Genomic DNA, 17,794 nt, shown 5'->3' with positions numbered 1-17,794 from the left:
TGAATATATATAATATATTTCTACTTTACAGTTACACCTAAATTACATGCTATACTATTCAATTTCTATATATGTAAATATAATCAATATTTATTTAATTCAAAATAAAATATATATATATATATTCACATACAAGTAAAGCGAATATTATTAAAGTATGCTGTGGTTTAATAATTTACTTAAAATAATATTAAAATAAATATTTTTCTAAGATCACAAGGATTGCGTATCTCTTTATTTTTATTTTATTTTATTTATTAAATAATAGTAATATTATATTGTAAAGAATTAAATAGAGCTGTATGTATAAGCCCTCCCTCGGCTACGCGTTTATTACAAAGAAAGAAGCTTTTTTTCGACCTCGTCTTCTTCTTCTCTCTCTCTTTCTCTATCTTTCCCATTTCGGAAAAATCGATCAGGAAATCAATTGAAGCCGAGAATTATGGAGGCAGCGGCGGTCGTGCAGGTGGAGGAGCTGACCTCCGGCGCAAGCGGCCGTATAATACCGGTATTCAAAAACCTCCGTCACTCGATCCTCTCGTACGACACCTTTCGCAGATCTCTCCGCTTGATATATTCCTTTTTCGTCTGGATCATACTGCTGCTTCCTCGCCGCCGTCGATTATCCGCCACCGCGTCGCCGCCTTCGTCTCCGAGAACGTCTTCGTCAGCGTCGTCTTTGTCTTCGGTCAAGCGACGGAAATTCGGCATGCGGAGGGATGAGGAAGATACGATGAAGCGCAGGGCTTTAGCCGAGGCGATAGAAATGGTTGCTGAGGGTAGCGGCGGCTGCAAATGGACGACGTCGTTGTTTTTTGGCGTTCGACGGAATGCTCTATTTTGCCGGTCGTGGTTCCCGATTTCTGGTGAATTGAGGTGCGTTGGATTGATATTCAGTTCACTTTGATGCTTGCTTAACGGCTTTGTGATTAGGTCATGTAAATTTTTGTTTTATACAGCTGGATTTAGGGATAATGATAGCTATTCGGATTGATTTCCTTTTTGATTATATATTACTGTTTATGCCTCCAAATATGGATGCATGTCTGGGCCATTGCGCGTATAATATTCATTGCCGATTACCTTTTGCTGTAATTTTTTACATTATCTAAGAAACACAATCATTTGCTTAAGCTACTGGATCATTTTGTGTTTCAAGTTGTGAAAACTGATAGGGCAAAACTTAGCACTGTGGTATGTTTTTCTGGAATGCCTTGTTTGTTTATTTGCTTATTTTTTACTGGGGGCTTGAATTTGATATTAGATTATAAATGAATGTGTCTGAATAGATTCAATGATTGAGTAATAATTACACACGAAACATGTAGGTCGGAAATTGCTTTTGGATTTGTTGTTTGTATTATATAGTGAGTGGATGTTCTGGAAATATTGCAAACATGAGTTGACCAATTGATTTACTGAAATTTTACTATTGAAATGTTATAGCATAATTGGTTAAATTTGCAATGTTGCTCAACTATTTGAGACAATAATATGTTTATGACTTTGTGTTTTTACCATCAGATGAAATGGAAGATGTTGGATTAGTTCAGTGAAAATTGCTACACCAGAATTTCGACTGTGTTATGTTTAGGGAATTGAAAATCAATTATGCCAAGCATGAGACAGTTTTGGAGATGTTCATTTGGTTTTGATTTCTTCTTATTTTTGCATTAATAGTTATTTTGAGATTTACTTGCTTTACTACCTCTGCCTTATCATACATTCCTTCACCATTCTTGCAAAGGAATAACGAAACATCAGAAAATTTCATGGTTATGGTCTTGAAGGTATAGATGTCATTTAATGGTTTATCCTTTGTGTCTATATCTCAGAATTTTTTTTGTTCGGAATGTTTGTCAATTTACTGCCTGGTATTTTCTGGTTTATGTTCTCACAATGAGACTTCTATTTCAGGGGAATTCTCATTATCATACATGGGCTTAATGAGCACAGGTTCTGAATTAACACTTCCTTTTGTGTTTCCCATCAAAGCAGAGATTTTGTTCCTTGATCCATGGTTGTGTAACTAATTTCATATTGCAACGATGTTTTGCTTTCAGTGGACGCTACCTTCAATTTGCTAAACAACTAAACAGCTGCAAGTTTGGGGTTTACGCAATGGACTGGATAGGTAAGAGTTCTATTGGTCTTATGGAATTTCAGTCATTAGAAATTGTGCTATTTGAAAGTGTCGTAAAATGAAAAGTCTGAGTTATTATTATTCTAATGAGTAGTGTTGTGCATTCTCTGGCATTGTATGGGGGAACTGATTCTCTTAAGTTATTGTAAAATCACTTGTTTAGATTAATTGTTTGTAAAACGGATTTCAAATAAACAGGATAAAGAATTGATTTGGAATTCATCAATAATAAAATCATTTCAAAAATATTTCATCCCATCCAAACAGGTCAGATGAGTTTGAATTGTGTTTTCGAAATCTGCTAGTCATTTTTTTCTTATCTCCTTTCATTTCAACTCTTCAACAATTCAGTTTGATATTTTTCATTTCAGAAAGATCACTCTTTTTAGAATTTTAAAAACCAAATCCCGCCAATCGTATTGCAACAGTATCGATTAATTTATTTTATCCTCTGGCAGGTCACGGCGGAAGTGATGGGCTGCATGGATATGTACCATCACTAGATCATGTTGTTGCAGACACCGTAAGTTCAGCTCATTACACTTTAAATAATATATTTCGACGTATATCCAAGGTCTTTTACATCTTTTTCTTACATAGGGCGCATTTTTGAAGAAAGTCAAGTCAGAAAACCCAGGGGTGCCATGCTTCCTCTTCGGCCACTCGACTGGCGGGGCGGTGGTCCTGAAGGTATGTCTTTTGCCCATATCCCTTTTCATCTCCGGTTACACATTTTGCACCATACCTAATTACCTTACCAAAAATCCAATCCGATAATGTCAGGCTGCTTCGTATCCTCACATCGAAGAGATGCTGGAAGGAGTAATCTTAACTTCACCTGCTTTGCGCGTCAAGCCAGCTCATCCTATCGTCGGCGTAAGTCCCGACCCTCGAATTTATTCAATGTCTTATAGCACTCATGCAGTATCCCGTTTGTTTATATTTTAACTCTGTAATGTAGGCTGTGGCGCCGATATTCTCGATGGTGGCGCCAAGATTGCAATTCAAAGGCGCAAACAAACGGGGAATTCCGGTTTCCCGAGACCCCGCAGCTCTCCTGGCGAAATACTCGGACCCGTTGGTCTACACGGGGCCTATTAGAGTTCGAACGGGGCACGAGATCCTCCGCATCTCGTCGTATTTGACGCGTAATTTTCACTCCGTCACCGTCCCGTTCTTGGTCCTCCACGGAACGGCTGATCGCGTGACGGACCCTCTGGCTTCTCAGGACTTGTACAACATGGCGCCGTCGAAATTTAAGGATATTAAGCTCTACGACGGGTTTCTGCACGACCTTCTGTTCGAACCCGAGCACGAAGAAATCGGGCTGGACATTATTGGGTGGATGGAGAAAAGGTTAGGTGAAAATGTGGAGGAATGTTGGTAAGTAATGAGGTATGAATTAATGAATTTGGGAATAGGTTAGGGTTGGGAAGATGGTATTATTATGGGAAACTTTGTTTGGAGATTTCGATTTAAATGTTTGGTAAGTAGGTGTGACTTTATATCATATTTGTTGTGTATATGTTTATATATATATATATATATAGATATGTGTGTGTGTGTATTAATTTATTTGTTTTGTTAGAATTTCATAATTTGAATGAATTATGTGGTTTACGATACATTGTATAGTTTATTAGTATATGTATTTTAACAGATTTTATTTATTTTTTTTCTTACTTTTTTCTAGGGTGTTTTAATGTTTGTTGATAGAAAATACTGTACTGTATAATATAATTATTGGTTAACGATATAATTAAAGTTGATTTTTGGACTTCGTGTTTTTAGAAAATTTTAGGGGATATTCTATTAGAAAAAAAATATTCAATGCTATATTTGAAAAATACTCCATATAATAATAATAATAAAATATAAAATAGCAGAATCTCACAGTTCTCATTAAAAACTCATTAACAAATAAAGTCGAAAGCAAAAGCAAGAACGAAAGAAATCAATCAAAAAGAGGAGGAAGAAGAGGAGAAGGCCTTCTGGAACTTGGCAGCCATGCCTTGCAGACCCGCGTCAATATACCCCACCAAATCTCCATACCTCAAACCCTCCACCGGATCCGCCGCGAACGACCACACAATCCGGCAGCCGCCGCCGCCGTCGCCGGCGGCGGGCTCAACTCCGATGGTGGAGCGGTAGGACTTAAACCCCATATTACTCTCCAACAACTCGTAGCTCAAACATCTGTTCTCGGAATCAACCGACACCAGCCTTTCACGGCACCACTTCACATCGCCGCCGCCGCCGCCGGCGCAGTAGCGGAGGCCTTCATCGAGCTTGTGACACGTGTCGACGGTGGGGAGCCACTTGTGGATGGCGAAGAAATCCTCAATCAGCGGCCAAACCTCCGCCGCCGTCGGCCCCCGCACCTCCGCCGTGGCTTTGCCTTCCCATTTCTCTTTCTCCGCCGCCATTCGCAACCGCAGCCGCCGATCCGGAGAGTAGCTTTTGGGTTATATGGAAAAGATAATAATAATAAAATGTGGAGTAATAATGATGGATCATTAATGGAGTAATAGTTGGGACAAGAGCGAGCAGAGCACAGACAGGTATGATGCGGAACAGGCAGGATCTTCGATCCGGGACTTTGATCCGGTACCAGATTGCCATACATATTAAAAATTAATTTTATATTTAAAATATCACATTTAATACTTATTTATATTTTATTTTATTATATAATTATTACTCTTTCCGTCTCATAAATATAGTTTTAATTAAGTATTAATATTATATTGATAGTTGGTAAAAAGTATGAATAAAAAACTTTTTTGCCCTTGTGAATATATTAGTGTAAAAAAGTAGTGACAATTGTGTAATAAAAATAAAAAAGTAAGAATAATTTTACGATAATACAATTATTTATGAAAATAAAACTATTATTTTAGAACGGATAAAAATGATAAATAAAAATATTATATTGAAACGAAGAAATATAATTTAAGATGTATTTATTTAGAAATTAAATTTTAAATATATTATTCTTCTCATTTTTCTTTCCAAAAAATCAAATCATATTCAATTTTTTATTACTCAAATTCCAATTTAAAAGTGAATTGAGCTCCATTAATACAACAAATGCTCCTTGAAACGAACACACTAGTAAACTATTGCGTCGTGGGCCCTACTCCACCCTACCCCACCTCACCTCACTCAACAGTAGCAGCAGTCCCAAGTCCAACTACCAATAATTTAATTATTAATGTTGTTGGGTATTTATTCCCTTTAACATCAATGAATCGAATTCTACGTCCAACTAAATGATTCTCATCCAACTAAATATTTCTCATCAAGAATATAAATGAGTTAGTAATAATTAACTAAAATAAAAACTAAGAAAAAAACTGAATATTTGTAATTATTAGTAGGCTCATATTACAGTTTATTCTGCTCCAACTTTAAACTTTTTGCCGAGACAACACCATAAAATAAGAGAATTTGTAGGCACTCAAAAACCCGTTATCGATCACAACTAATGGAACAAAAAAGAAACACAAAATTGGAGGACAGAACTTCGGCGACCACCAAGCGTCGCACGAAGGAAGAATAAAGAATCATCAAGTTCTATATATTTATATATCTCTTCATCTCGGTTCTCATATCTCACAAATACACCGAACAATCTTATATTTATAAATGTGAGGGAATTGGATAAACAACTCAAATAAAAAAGAAGTCGGAACCTACCTGGTGCGAAGGCAATGGAATAGGGATAAACCAAGTTTGAAAACAAACAGAAGATGAAAATAGTTCATCATCTTTATCCCGTCAATATCGGAACAGAAATAGAGAAAAGGGGAAGAATTGGTCGGAACGATTCTTAAAGAGATTTGATAGACAAATCTCATTTAATATAGTTAGGAGTCAATGGGTCAGACTCGGGTCGGGTTGATTGGATCTTGGGTTGGGTTGATTCAAACACAAACCCAACAATCTCCCCCTTGTCTTTTATCGACCATCATTGTTGCTTTGGAGGGCATAACAAAAGTAGAGAACATGCTTATATTATCGTCTTTATATTGCAACTTACCACTTAGTTATTGCACACAAATTGTATAGAAAACACATAGCAAACACATATGCAAACACAATAAGAAATACCAAGTTGTAGCACATCCACTATTACAAAAGTTGACATATAACCAAACAATTTAACTTTAGCACAATTAATACCAACACAAGTATGCGATATAGAGTTAAAAATCGAAAATAAATTTATCAAGGGCAATATCAAGTAACCATTCATTTTCCCACATTTGATCAATAGTAAAAATTATCTCTTAGCATAAACACGTTACCTACGACCTCATTCTCTATAGTAATATTTGTTTTTATCATGTTGTTGATTTCTAAAATTTTCTTTAGGATGTGGACAATAACTTATATAACAATTCTTATTCCCACAATTATAGAACTTTCTATTCTTACCTTTCCACATGTCATTATTCTTTTGATTGTCAAAATTTTTCGTGACTTACCCATAGCAAACAAGACCTTATCAACCGCTTGTTTTTTTTTTTTTTTGCCATTAACTTGCAAGTCTAATTATTTAATCTTTAATCCATACATAATTATTAAAAGAGTTATACTATCTCTACTATATTTAATAGCAGATTTGACATAAAAAATAAAAATAGAAAAATTCATGAATCACATTCCCAAGCACAATAGGTGTATGTATATTCATCAATATTCTTATCTCCTATTTGTTTAAGTATTTTGAACAAGTTTAGTAAAAATATCAAGATTTTCATCTATTGATTTAGTTAAATTAAGTTTAAATCTGAAGAACTTTTCAAGCATAACGAATTTATTCGGCAAATATTTTTTCATTTAGATTTCTTCTAATTTTTTCCAAAGTTCTTTTGCAAAATTATGTTTTTCTACTTTTCTAATCACGGAGTTAGATAAGTTCAATATTATCAACGAATATGCATGTTCATCTAACTCAACCTTTCTATCTTCAATCAATAGACGATTAACATCACCATCAATAGTTTTAGAAACTTTTTGTATTACTATGATATTTTTCATCTTTTGTTGCCGAATTGAAAATTCAATTTATTTTTATTTTTGTCAAAATGTGCAATGGATATAATTGTCATAACGCCAAAGTAGCAACACAAAAGCCACACAATTACTATGCAAGAATGTTACACAATTCACTAACTATCAGTGATCAGTTACTAACTCAGTTACTAACTCGCTCTTTGAGCACCCATGGTAGCAGTATCAACCAATCAAAATTCACAAATTTAATCTCAACTTACCCTATAACTAATTAACAAATAAAAAGTAAGGATTATTGTTCATTACCAAATTCAGGGCACAATTTAATATTCTGATTCTCAAACTCATCAACCATTCAAGCTTGGCTCTGATACCACTGTTGAAAATTTATTACCCCTAAGATCAATGACTCGGGTTGTTCTTACTAGGTTAGTAACAATTAATCAAAATAATAACTAAAAGGAAAGTAAGACAACAGTGCTATAATTTAAACTGAAATAATTCGGTAAGCTCAAATCACAACCTACTCCGCTCCAATTATAAGCTTTCCAATGAAGCAACACAACAAAGTGGGAGGATTTGTAGGCATCCAAGAACCCGTTATCGATTCAAATCGATGGAACAAAAAGAACACAGAATTGGAGGGTAAAACTTCGGCGACAACCAAGCGTCGCGGGAAGAAAGAACAAAGAATCATCAAGTTCTATATATCTCTCCCTCGCGGTTCTCATCTCTCTCAAGTACACCGAATAACCCTATATTTATAAAGGTGAGAGAATTGGACAAACAATTCCAATAAAAGGTAAGCCAAAACCTACCTATTGTGAATGCGGTGGAAAAGGAATAAACTAAGTTTGAATTAGAGCCGAAGAAGAGAAGAGCTCACCATCTTTATCCCGTCGACATTAGAACCGAAGTAGAGAAAGAAGGAGAAGTGGATCGGAACGATTCTAGAAAGGATTTGAGAGACAAATCTCATGTATTCACGTTAGGAGTCAATAGGTCGAACTTGGGTCGGTTCGTGTCTTAGGCTGGGTCGATCCGAAACACAAACCCTTTTGCCACCAAAAGGTGCAACAAACACAGTTGTCATAATGCCCATTACCATTCAAGTCTGGCTTTGATAGACATTGTTGAAAATTGGACCTAATCGATACTAGTATATATTGTTCGATTTGGGCTAAGTTTGCACGAATTTATTTTTGAATTTCTTCTAAAATGTCTCGTACTAATAGAGGTTATGTAAAATTATAAGGTGTAAATTTTTCTGTACATCTTCTAATGTAAAATTTGAATTTGTACCCCTAACAAATATAGACTGATAGACTCGCCCATATATATATATATATATTGAAGTAGAAGAAAAAAATCAATGTTTATTTATCAAAATTTTAAAAGCATTATATAAATAAAGTCATAAATTCAAAATATTTATCAAATATTATTTTGATTTTAATTTTCTAATTCTCAAACTCTGGAATCAAATCCAATTATTCTCATCTATACCCAACCCAACCCAACCCAACCTTATTTATTATCCATAATCGAAAACTGCCATGTATTTGGACATAGAAAATTCAGTAAGCACCATATTAAATAATTTTAAATAAGCCCAAATCAGCCCCAAACTAAGATATCCAATCGAGGCCCAAAACCAGGCCCATTCATATATCGGATCCGGATTTCGCCCAAATTCCAGCGGGCTAACCCAGCCCAACAACTGCACTTCCTTTCCATAAAATTATCATTTCAACTACACGAAAATCAAAATCTGACTTACAATATCCAAACCCTAATTACAATCACTAGAAATGGCAACTGCATAATCTGCATTTATCAAGAAATTGAAGTTCCGGCGACAATGGCGGCCTCCATGTTTTTTACCATAGCCTCCAACCCGACCCGATACTTGGCCGCCAGATCCGCCAGCTCCAACCCCGCCACCGGATCGACGGTGATGCTCCACTCCACCACCGCCGCCGCCCCGCCGGCGGCGCCGTCCGTCACTCTGACCGTCGAAACGTAGGAGGTGAAGCCGATGTTGGAATCCACTATTTCGTAGCTCAGCGTCATCCGGCGGCGGTCCACCCACCGGAGCCGCTCCTTAGACCACGCCGCCGTCGCTGTCGCCGTCGCCTTCGCCGTCGCCGGCGATGATTCCGATTGGGGTTTGATTCCCTTGAATCCAGCGCAGTAGCGGATGCAGCCGGGCTCGCCGTTGGCACCGGCGACGCCGCGGCAGATTTGGAGGCCGGGGAACCATTTGTGGAGGCCGAAGAAATCCTCGAAAAGAGGCCATAGTTGCTCCGCCGTGGCCTTCTCCGCCGCTGCCCGCACCGTCGCCTCCCACTTCTGTTGCTCCGCTGATGTCGTCGTCTCCATGCCTGTTAACTAATGAATGCCTAATCTCTTTTTTACTTACTTATATATTAGGGTGTCAACCCGGCCCGCCCACTTTAATTTTTTTTTTTAAATTTTAAATTAATCGTCTCCAAAATCAAATACTATTGGTGTGTTTGTACGGGGTTTGGATTTTGAGTTGAGATTTGAATAGTAAAAGTTTTGAATTTGAATAAATATATGATGTGATATAAATAGGTGATGATGTGATGTTTTGAATGTAAAATTGATTTTTAGTATAATATAAAAAATGAAAAATAGGTGTTTGATTTGATGTTTTTGGGGGAAAAATTTTGAATGAATAGTAGGATTTTGTTAAAAACCTACAAACGAACACACCATATTACCTCTCGTTTAAGTTTCATTTATTTTTTAATATTGATTTTAAAATATTAATTATTATATCAAAATATAATACTAATAATATTTGTAAAAAAAAAATTATACAAATATAAAAATATTTTTACTATAAAATACAAAAGATAAATATAATTTTTATTAGTTAATGACAAAACCCTAAACTCTTATTAATTAATACACGCATAAATATATTAATTTTTAAATATAACAAAATTCGCATAAATATATTAATTTTAAATATAACAAAATTTTCGAATCTATTTTTTAAAACTCAAACATGAATTTTTAATGACGGGTTTGGGTTGGATTTTCGGACCGCATCTAATTGCCAACTCTGTTATATCTCATACTATATATTAATAAATATATATATTATTTTATTTGTATTATATAAAATTTTATTTATATTATATTAAAATATAATATTAAAAGTATTTAAAATAATAAAATAATATTTTTAATTATTAATAACTTATTAATATTGTATAATTATTAAAGGAGTATTCAGATTCGAGATGTAGAAAGTATAATTCAATTAATTTGAGATAACAATAATAATAATAAATCCCTGAAATTATTAAATTAAATAATTTTTTATATTATATTAAAAATAAGTTTATATTAAAATTAATATTTTAACCATTATTGCAATTCAATTTTATTATTTAAAATTACAAATTCATCTCTAAAATCCACAAACTAATAATAATAATAACTAAATTCATTGTTTAAATATATTAGATTAGCAATTTTTTTTAAAAAAAAAAAACTAATAATAATAACTAATGATTTTTAAAATTTTGTATCAATTTATATAAATATTTATTTTACATATTTATTTTTTGAAACCCAAAGATAACATTTTTAAAATATTTTAAAAGTTCATGGGTTGGCCCCGCTATGGGATGCAATTGAACTGCTAAATTTATTCTATTTTGTTTTTAAGTAAAAAATTATTACTTTTTTTAACTTTTTTTTTTTAAACCCAAAAAATTTAAAATTTTCTTATATTTAACTATATGACAAAACACCAAATAGGCGAAAATGATGGATGAAGTAAACGAGAATTTCAGTTAAGTGAGAATATGTAATAAAAATATTACGAAATTAAGTGAGAATATGTAATAAAAATATTACCGTATTTGGTTAGTGGTTTTTTTTAATAACAATTTAGATATAATTCTTATGAGATTGGGATAATACAAATTTTTTTAAAAAATAAAAATTTAAAAAATTATAAAAAAAAAAAAACAAAACAAAAACAAAAACAAAAAACATTGGGAATTCTCAATGTTCATTCTCTATTTGAATGCATAATGCATAAAATTAAAATTAGAGAAATAAAATTGAAACAAACAAGAAAAATAAGGATATTTTTGTACCAAACACACATAAAGGGGTGTGTTTGTGTTTGGGAATTGAGATCTTTCATCTGTATCCTCGGGCTGTTAATCTACTAAACTAAAACATCGTATTCAATCAATTTATTTTATTTGAAACATTATATCTAATAAAATATATTTATTTTTTTATTATTTTAAAAAAAATAAAATTAAATAAAACCCAAAACACAGCAAACCAACTCTAAGTTGACGTAACTAACCTGAATTTGTCGTACAAGAGCAGAGAAGTGAACTTGCATCTTTCAGTTTCATTATAGTAACAACAGGTGATATTCACCTGCAATAGAAACAAATAGTAAATCTTCCCTTGGTATCAAACTTGCTGCCTACATGGCAAACTTAAAAATACATACATATATATATATATCTAATATATATTACCCGATTCCGAACCAAATTCCGAACCAAATTACGAACCAAATTAGCAAGGTCGGGTATGCATGTGCATCTGTGTGCCCCCAAGCTCGGGTGATTGGAATAATTTGCCATCCAGTGACAGTATAAGAATAACAACGAACCAAGACAACAATGTCTAGTTCTCGAGGACACATGAAGAACTGTGTATCGTACATAATGAAGAAAGGTTAATCCCCACAACTGAATTGCCAAAACAAAACCTTGCCTACACTTTTGCTTTACTACCTAAATGAAAGTTGATTTTCATACCTGAAATAATGTCGAATATGGCCGTACTGCCGAGACTAATCAAATCTACAAGAAAAATGCCGCTAGGATAAATCCAGTATCAATGTCTGCAGCAAAATAGAAATCTAGTAATGGTTATAGAATAATAAAAATCTTGGTAGATAACAATGCATAATTGACAGCAATAAAAGATTCACTTATTAATTGAATTTGCTGATACATCATTAGCGAAAAGTCGAGGCAGGGCTTGCTAGCTTAGCAGAAACAGCATCTCCCTATACACCAGATGAACAGAGACAAGGCATCATGCATTACAAGACATAGAGATAGTTAAGAGAAAACATCGCACAAATAATCTGTAGAAAGCAAAATTTTAGTTAGTAATAGCTAATTTATACAAGAGACTACATTCTACACCACAAATCCACACTTCAGAAGAGCTAAACAGCGGAAGCAAAAGATTATATGTAGAATAATGTAAAATAAATTCATGAACAGCACTGAATAAAAAACTGCTAACGTTCAGCCCAAACTCCTGTTGCAAATCAGATACAAACTTCATAAACAAAACCCAAATCATGTGCAAGGATAAACAAATAAAATGAAGAATATGATCCATGAAATCCAGAATTCATTGTAAAACCTAACTGAATATGTCACAATATCATCACCAATTGAGATGCTCTCTTCATGTAGTCATCTTTTGATGCTATACAAACTTTTAAGTAGTGAGTAATACACCCACTAAAACGGCAAAATAAATTTGATGCAATTGCACTACAGTGCACAGAACACAACTTACAACTCTTAAGAAGATCGAATAAGTAAGCCCATGTCAATGTCTCAAAAGGCACAATGAGTCAGCTTGGAAGAAGACGAAATGTGATATTGGGTTCTGAAGAGAAAATTTGCTACTCATTGTCAATACCCAATAAACTTCCCAAAAAAATCTGTCAATGTTTCGATCCTCAAGATACAGTTCTTCCATAGCACACAGACGCAATATAAAGATTTTTGGCCCATTTATCCTGCAAGGAACATTAACTTTAAGAAACAGAACAAAGCACAAGAAACCAACAATATATAGTATAATTAAAAATTAACCTTGACATGTGCACTCGGAAAAGCAGAAGTCCGAAGAGTCTCCTGTGTTTCATCTGAAAGTTTCCTTCTGGGAATGCTAAGAACAAGGGCAGTTTGATCACCTGTGGCTGCAGTTGCTGTTATGCGATATCCAGCATCCCACCGTCTATGAACTCCTTCGCTGGGATAAAGAAAGTCCAGCTCCACAACCTAAATACATACAAGAACACAATCATTTTGTTTCCTAACAGTTTGGGTCATCGGGAAGTTTACGAGAAAAGGTGGAAATCCAAACACGAAGAGGAGTGAAGCATACTTGGTGAGAAAACCCAGCCCCCCGAGACATAATGATTGTCCACTTATTTCCAGCAGTAGCCATGGCAGTCACGTAGAACCCCTCCTTCCACTTTTTGCTGATCCACTTAAATGGAAAAGACTCGCTGACTTTGTAAGATTGCTGCAGATACTGGACACCTGCAATATTGTTTTAAGTAAGCTTAATCGGCTGAATAACCACCATTAGAACAACATATTCCTGAACTGTGAAGCTGACCTTTAGACATGACTACTAATGAACACCCATTATTGGCCCCTGCAACTGCAGTAATGTAGTAGTTCTTCCCCCACTGCTCCATAATCCACTCCTGAAATTAATTCAATACTAACTACTCAATTCAATGTCCTGCCGACACATCTTAAAGAAACCAAACAATTGGCAAGCAGTGGCTCATCAAACTTAGCTTCCATAACTAACAAATATATGTGCAGTTTCAAAGAAGTACACAGGGCCACAAATTATTAGACCTTGCGAAGAAAAGAAGGTGATAACTCGTAAACTTGTGCAGAAAAGCCAGTCCCCGCATCCATAATTAAGGCCCAAAGGTTCGAACAAGATGCCACAGCACTGATAAATAATCCATCCTCAGTTCCTTTAACAATGTGCTGTGGAAGCCTCACATCCGTAACATTGTAATGATATCTAACAAAGCAAAAGGCAGGCAATCAATTCTAGTATATAGATATACACAAACAAAAAATCTAGGTGAACTTGAAGAGAAATAGTGGAACCTTTGCTTCATAGGTTTTCGAGCATTATACACACTGACCCATTGGTTTGCAGGCATCCCCATGCGAACCTTTTTCTTTGGCTGCTCATCATCTTCATTATCCACCATAAGCCGACCTCTCTTTTGTCCCACGTGATATATAAGCTTCAAATTGCATAACAGAGAAACAAAAAATATATAATTTCCTACAAAAACTCATGATAGAAAACCAACCAAACAACAGGGCAGCAGAACCTGGAAATTACCTTCTGTGCACCTTCAGTGTTCAGTGGCCTGATATCGGGATTTGGACCAACTACTCCATCAAAAAGGGATATATATTTTGCATAATTTGGCTCCTCGTCAAACTTCAAGTTAACTACATACTCAACAAACTGTCTGAAAGGGGCAGGCCAGAAGCAACAAAGTGCTTCTGGAGAAGAAGCCATCTTCTTTTTGCACACAAGGAAGCTTTTATTCTCGCCCTAAATAATAAAGGTTGCAAGCATCAAGAATGATTCATTAAGCTCAAACATAAGAAAGGCAGCTAGATGCCAACCTGATAACCTTGCCAAGGAAGCCGACCTCGGAGAAGAAAAATTAGTGTATATGCAAGGGACTCTAAATCATCCCTACGGCTACCAGTTCGTCCAAGATGTGCATGAACACTAGCGTAACGAACTGTTCCTCTGCAATATCATCATTTTCATGATATATGAATTATAAGTTGTTAAACGGTAAAAAATCACACGGAGAAGGAAGAAATTATTAATCTTCACCTGAACACATCTGGCCGTTGATCATATTCAACATGACCACCAGTTGAAAGATCACGCCATCGAGTGGCTGCAACAAAAAAATTGCTCATATATTTTCAATTATTTGGAATAGTTAGCAAAGTTTTCTTACAAATTCATACAGTAAAAATATTGTTACCTAATCCCAGATCAACCAGAAAAAGTCTCTTCTCATCAGGTGTTCCTGGTGGACCAAGCAAAAAGTTTTCCGGCTTCACATCTCCATGCACATATCTACAGATTTTACGGCATCTTGAAGTAAGGCACCCAAGACAAGCTTTTAAGCATAAATGTAGAGTACATCAATTAAGCAGCAACTGCTGAATCCAAAACTTCCCCCATGTCCAAATATGAAAGGGAAAAACAATGAATTTCCAGTGATAAAGACAGAGATCATAGATGTTGCTTTCTTTTGCAGTGCATACAGGAGATTCATCCATTCATCACACATGATCATGGTATTCTAATACTTCAAAATCTCCTGCATATCTCTATATGTATCCATTAATGTCTGTAAAATTTATTAACCCATGGCTTTATAAATTACACCATATTTAAAATCTATTAATGAAGTTTTAATGAATTCAGACTCTGTGAACAGGAATATCAACTAGTCTGATACCTCTATATTTATCAAGATAGCATATCATTGTAGCTGTAGCACAGTTTTACTCACAGTAACAGCAGCACCAATTCCATGAATACATTGCATAGTCTAGCTCACATCTTTCGTTGATATGACCAAGTTCCGTGCATAATATTAGTGCTAAATCAACTACCATCAATCCTGTATGCTGAAATTAACTTATTATTGAGGAGGAACTCTGAAAGAATTACCCTCTAGAGTGCAACTTCTCTAAAATGGAAATGGCTTCAATAGCAATGCATGCCACCATTTCAATGGTCATTCTGTAAAGGGGTGATTGGGTATTAGATTGTTACGAGAAGATATCATACCAGAAAAACCAGAGTAAAATATGAGTAATATTTATCGGAAACATGAAACTAACAAGTGTGCATTGTTGTTCCAGACATCCCACAGACTAGGGCCAAGCATATCCATGACCTGAAAGATTGTAAAGTTAGACACATCCTCAAATAGAAGAGTGAAAGTGTGCTTGTGTAAAGACAGAAATGCTGTTACAAGATCATTTACCATAATATAGTAGTCATTCTGACGACCTTTGAAATGAACACGCGGTATGCCATGACTGCCCCCAAGTGTACTAGGAATGGAAGAATATACTCAGAATTTATGGATCTCTTCTTGACAACTTTAGATAGAAACATGTAGCAGATAAAAGAAAGCACACTACTCACGTATAGACTTGCCATTCATATGGTGGTCCATTACTACAACCCTTGCTGCTGGAGTGCTCAAACTTCATTGCAACCTACAAAAGTAAATGATATACAGTAGTTAAAAAGAGGAACTTCCTGCCGCCAAAATCAGGAGATGGTGAATATACTCTACCTCTACAGCTCCTGGACCAGTTCTTTCATTTGGATTTGGGGGGTTAACTCGACGGCCTACATACACTTGCCCAAATCCTCCTTTGCCCAATTTCCTCTCTACTCGATAAGCAGGAGAACCACCAACCTGCACCTGCTACGACGAAAAATCCCAATAATAAATGCCCACCAAGGCAAAATTATAAAACAGGATGAGATACAACAAGACTGAGCCAGAACATTGAGGATTTAGAAAGTCATGATTCAAATACAACAAAACTCTTAAAGCAATAGCTACAGAAAATCTTCTCTCCAAATAACATCAACTAAAAAGTTGCAACATAAATAAGCAGCACAGAAGTCCCTTGTATGGAACCAAATGTCCCTGTATGCTTCTTTATTTTGCAACACCATTTGTTTACAGGCCTAACAAGTCAATTAATAGTCTTAGAAACCCATATGTCAAAAACTGAACATGCATCTTCAGGTAAAACAAGGACTCATAAACCTGGAGCCCAGAGGAACTAAAAGGTAAACAAACCTTAAGCAACCAATATACAAAAAAAATAGATGAAGCTGATTCTTATATCCCCAATCCTCCAACGGGCCCCTCATCAGTCATCCCTCACAAACCACTCCCCAAAAACAATATATATTTATATATATATATATATATATAATAAGATACCTACAAACACAAAGGGGAATGAAAACTGATACAAATTGTCTCAGAAATAAATAAATAATACTGCACTCTGAAGCTCAAGAAATTTCGAAAGAAGATACGAAATACTGACCCTTTCTGGGACGGGAGTGGTGCTCCCCTCGTCCTCAGCTCCCAACCCCTTATCGCTGCCATGTCCACCGCTATCGTTCTCATCCATCTTCTAGACTTCCCTTTTTCTTACACCACACCAAACTCTATAACAATCTATAAACTTCAATAAAGCTGTTCCCCCGAAATCAGCACCAGCATTTCCTTCTCCAGTCTAGCCACCGCCGTCTAGCGGCGCCGCAGCCTTTTTAGATTTTTTGCATGTGCAGATTAAAATATTACTCCTCTCTGCGGATTGTTTCGTTGAAATACGTACAGTTGGATTCTCAGTGAGGGACTTTTCCTTAACCTGAAGGGGCCGACGACATCCACACGCTCTGCTACGCAGACGATGCATATCGATGGCCGCCCATCAACTCCGCCGCGAATTCGTCGGCCTGAAACCCATCAAAACAAGGATCGGCAGACGCTAACCTTAGAACGAGAAAGCCAATCGATGATCGGATACCAAAGAGAGTGAATCTTGTTGATGCAGGCGGTGTAGGAGAGAATTTTGTGAAATTAGGGCTGAGTGAGAATTGGGGAAAATGAAAATGAAATCTGCTAGGGATGAATTTGCATTATCAAAAAATGTCGGATTGCAGATTTTCCGCTGATGGACAAAAAGA

The 17,794-nt window shown here is 35.5% G+C and overlaps 4 protein-coding genes across 13 annotated transcripts; 1 reads left to right on the top strand and 3 right to left on the bottom strand.

The window, feature by feature from the left end:
- Positions 1-325: 325 nt before the first annotated feature.
- Positions 326-3,813, top strand: LOC127255662 (uncharacterized). The gene is made up of 7 exons (XM_051281321.1): positions 326-876; positions 1,918-1,956; positions 2,064-2,134; positions 2,602-2,666; positions 2,744-2,833; positions 2,927-3,019; positions 3,105-3,813. The coding sequence occupies exons 1-7, from the start codon at positions 443-445 to the stop codon at positions 3,528-3,530; spliced, it is 1,218 nt and encodes a 405-aa protein (XP_051137278.1). The 5' UTR covers positions 326-442; the 3' UTR covers positions 3,531-3,813.
- Positions 3,814-4,023: 210 nt separating this feature from the next.
- On the bottom strand, positions 4,024-8,188 carry LOC127255665 (lachrymatory-factor synthase-like). Of its 4 annotated transcripts, XM_051281326.1 has the most exons (3): positions 8,052-8,166; positions 5,843-7,920; positions 4,024-4,600 (listed from the first exon to the last, which is right to left on the bottom strand). In XM_051281326.1, exons 2-3 carry the CDS (start codon positions 6,001-6,003, stop codon positions 4,102-4,104), a joined length of 660 nt encoding a protein of 219 aa, XP_051137283.1. In that variant the 5' UTR covers positions 6,004-7,920; positions 8,052-8,166; the 3' UTR covers positions 4,024-4,101. The 4 variants fall into 4 exon arrangements, with proteins under 4 accessions (XP_051137283.1, XP_051137285.1, XP_051137282.1 ...); XM_051281328.1 differs by lacking the exon at positions 5,843-7,920 and having other exon boundaries at positions 8,052-8,188; XM_051281325.1 differs by having other exon boundaries at positions 5,843-8,179.
- A 574-nt stretch (positions 8,189-8,762) lies between these two features.
- On the bottom strand, positions 8,763-9,858 carry LOC127255667 (lachrymatory-factor synthase). The gene has a single exon (XM_051281329.1). The coding sequence runs from the start codon at positions 9,545-9,547 to the stop codon at positions 9,002-9,004; it is 546 nt and encodes a 181-aa protein (XP_051137286.1). The 5' UTR covers positions 9,548-9,858; the 3' UTR covers positions 8,763-9,001.
- Positions 9,859-10,845: 987 nt separating this feature from the next.
- LOC127255658 (casein kinase 1-like protein HD16) lies at positions 10,846-17,714 on the bottom strand. Of its 7 annotated transcripts, none has more exons than XR_007839690.1 (22): positions 17,149-17,714; positions 16,374-16,505; positions 16,220-16,293; positions 16,056-16,125; positions 15,910-15,965; positions 15,737-15,808; positions 15,039-15,133; positions 14,882-14,948; positions 14,662-14,791; positions 14,369-14,587; positions 14,125-14,267; positions 13,861-14,035; positions 13,610-13,700; positions 13,373-13,530; positions 13,078-13,266; positions 12,776-13,001; positions 12,171-12,248; positions 11,995-12,098; positions 11,710-11,885; positions 11,529-11,605; positions 11,063-11,107; positions 10,846-10,940 (listed from the first exon to the last, which is right to left on the bottom strand). XR_007839690.1 is itself a non-coding variant. In XM_051281316.1 (16 exons), the coding sequence occupies exons 1-16, from the start codon at positions 17,233-17,235 to the stop codon at positions 12,942-12,944; spliced, it is 1,818 nt and encodes a 605-aa protein (XP_051137273.1). In that variant the 5' UTR covers positions 17,236-17,714; the 3' UTR covers positions 12,622-12,941. The 7 variants fall into 7 exon arrangements, 1 of the variants encoding a protein (XP_051137273.1); XR_007839688.1 differs by having other exon boundaries at positions 11,995-12,080; XR_007839693.1 differs by having other exon boundaries at positions 11,746-11,885; positions 11,995-12,080.
- Positions 17,715-17,794: the final 80 nt, after the last annotated feature.

Source organism: Andrographis paniculata, unplaced genomic scaffold, assembly GCF_009805555.1.
Source record: "Andrographis paniculata isolate CXL003 unplaced genomic scaffold, ASM980555v1 Contig54END, whole genome shotgun sequence".
Lineage (NCBI taxonomy): Eukaryota > Viridiplantae > Streptophyta > Magnoliopsida > Lamiales > Acanthaceae > Andrographis > Andrographis paniculata.
This window is presented reverse-complemented; position numbering and strand designations above follow the sequence as displayed.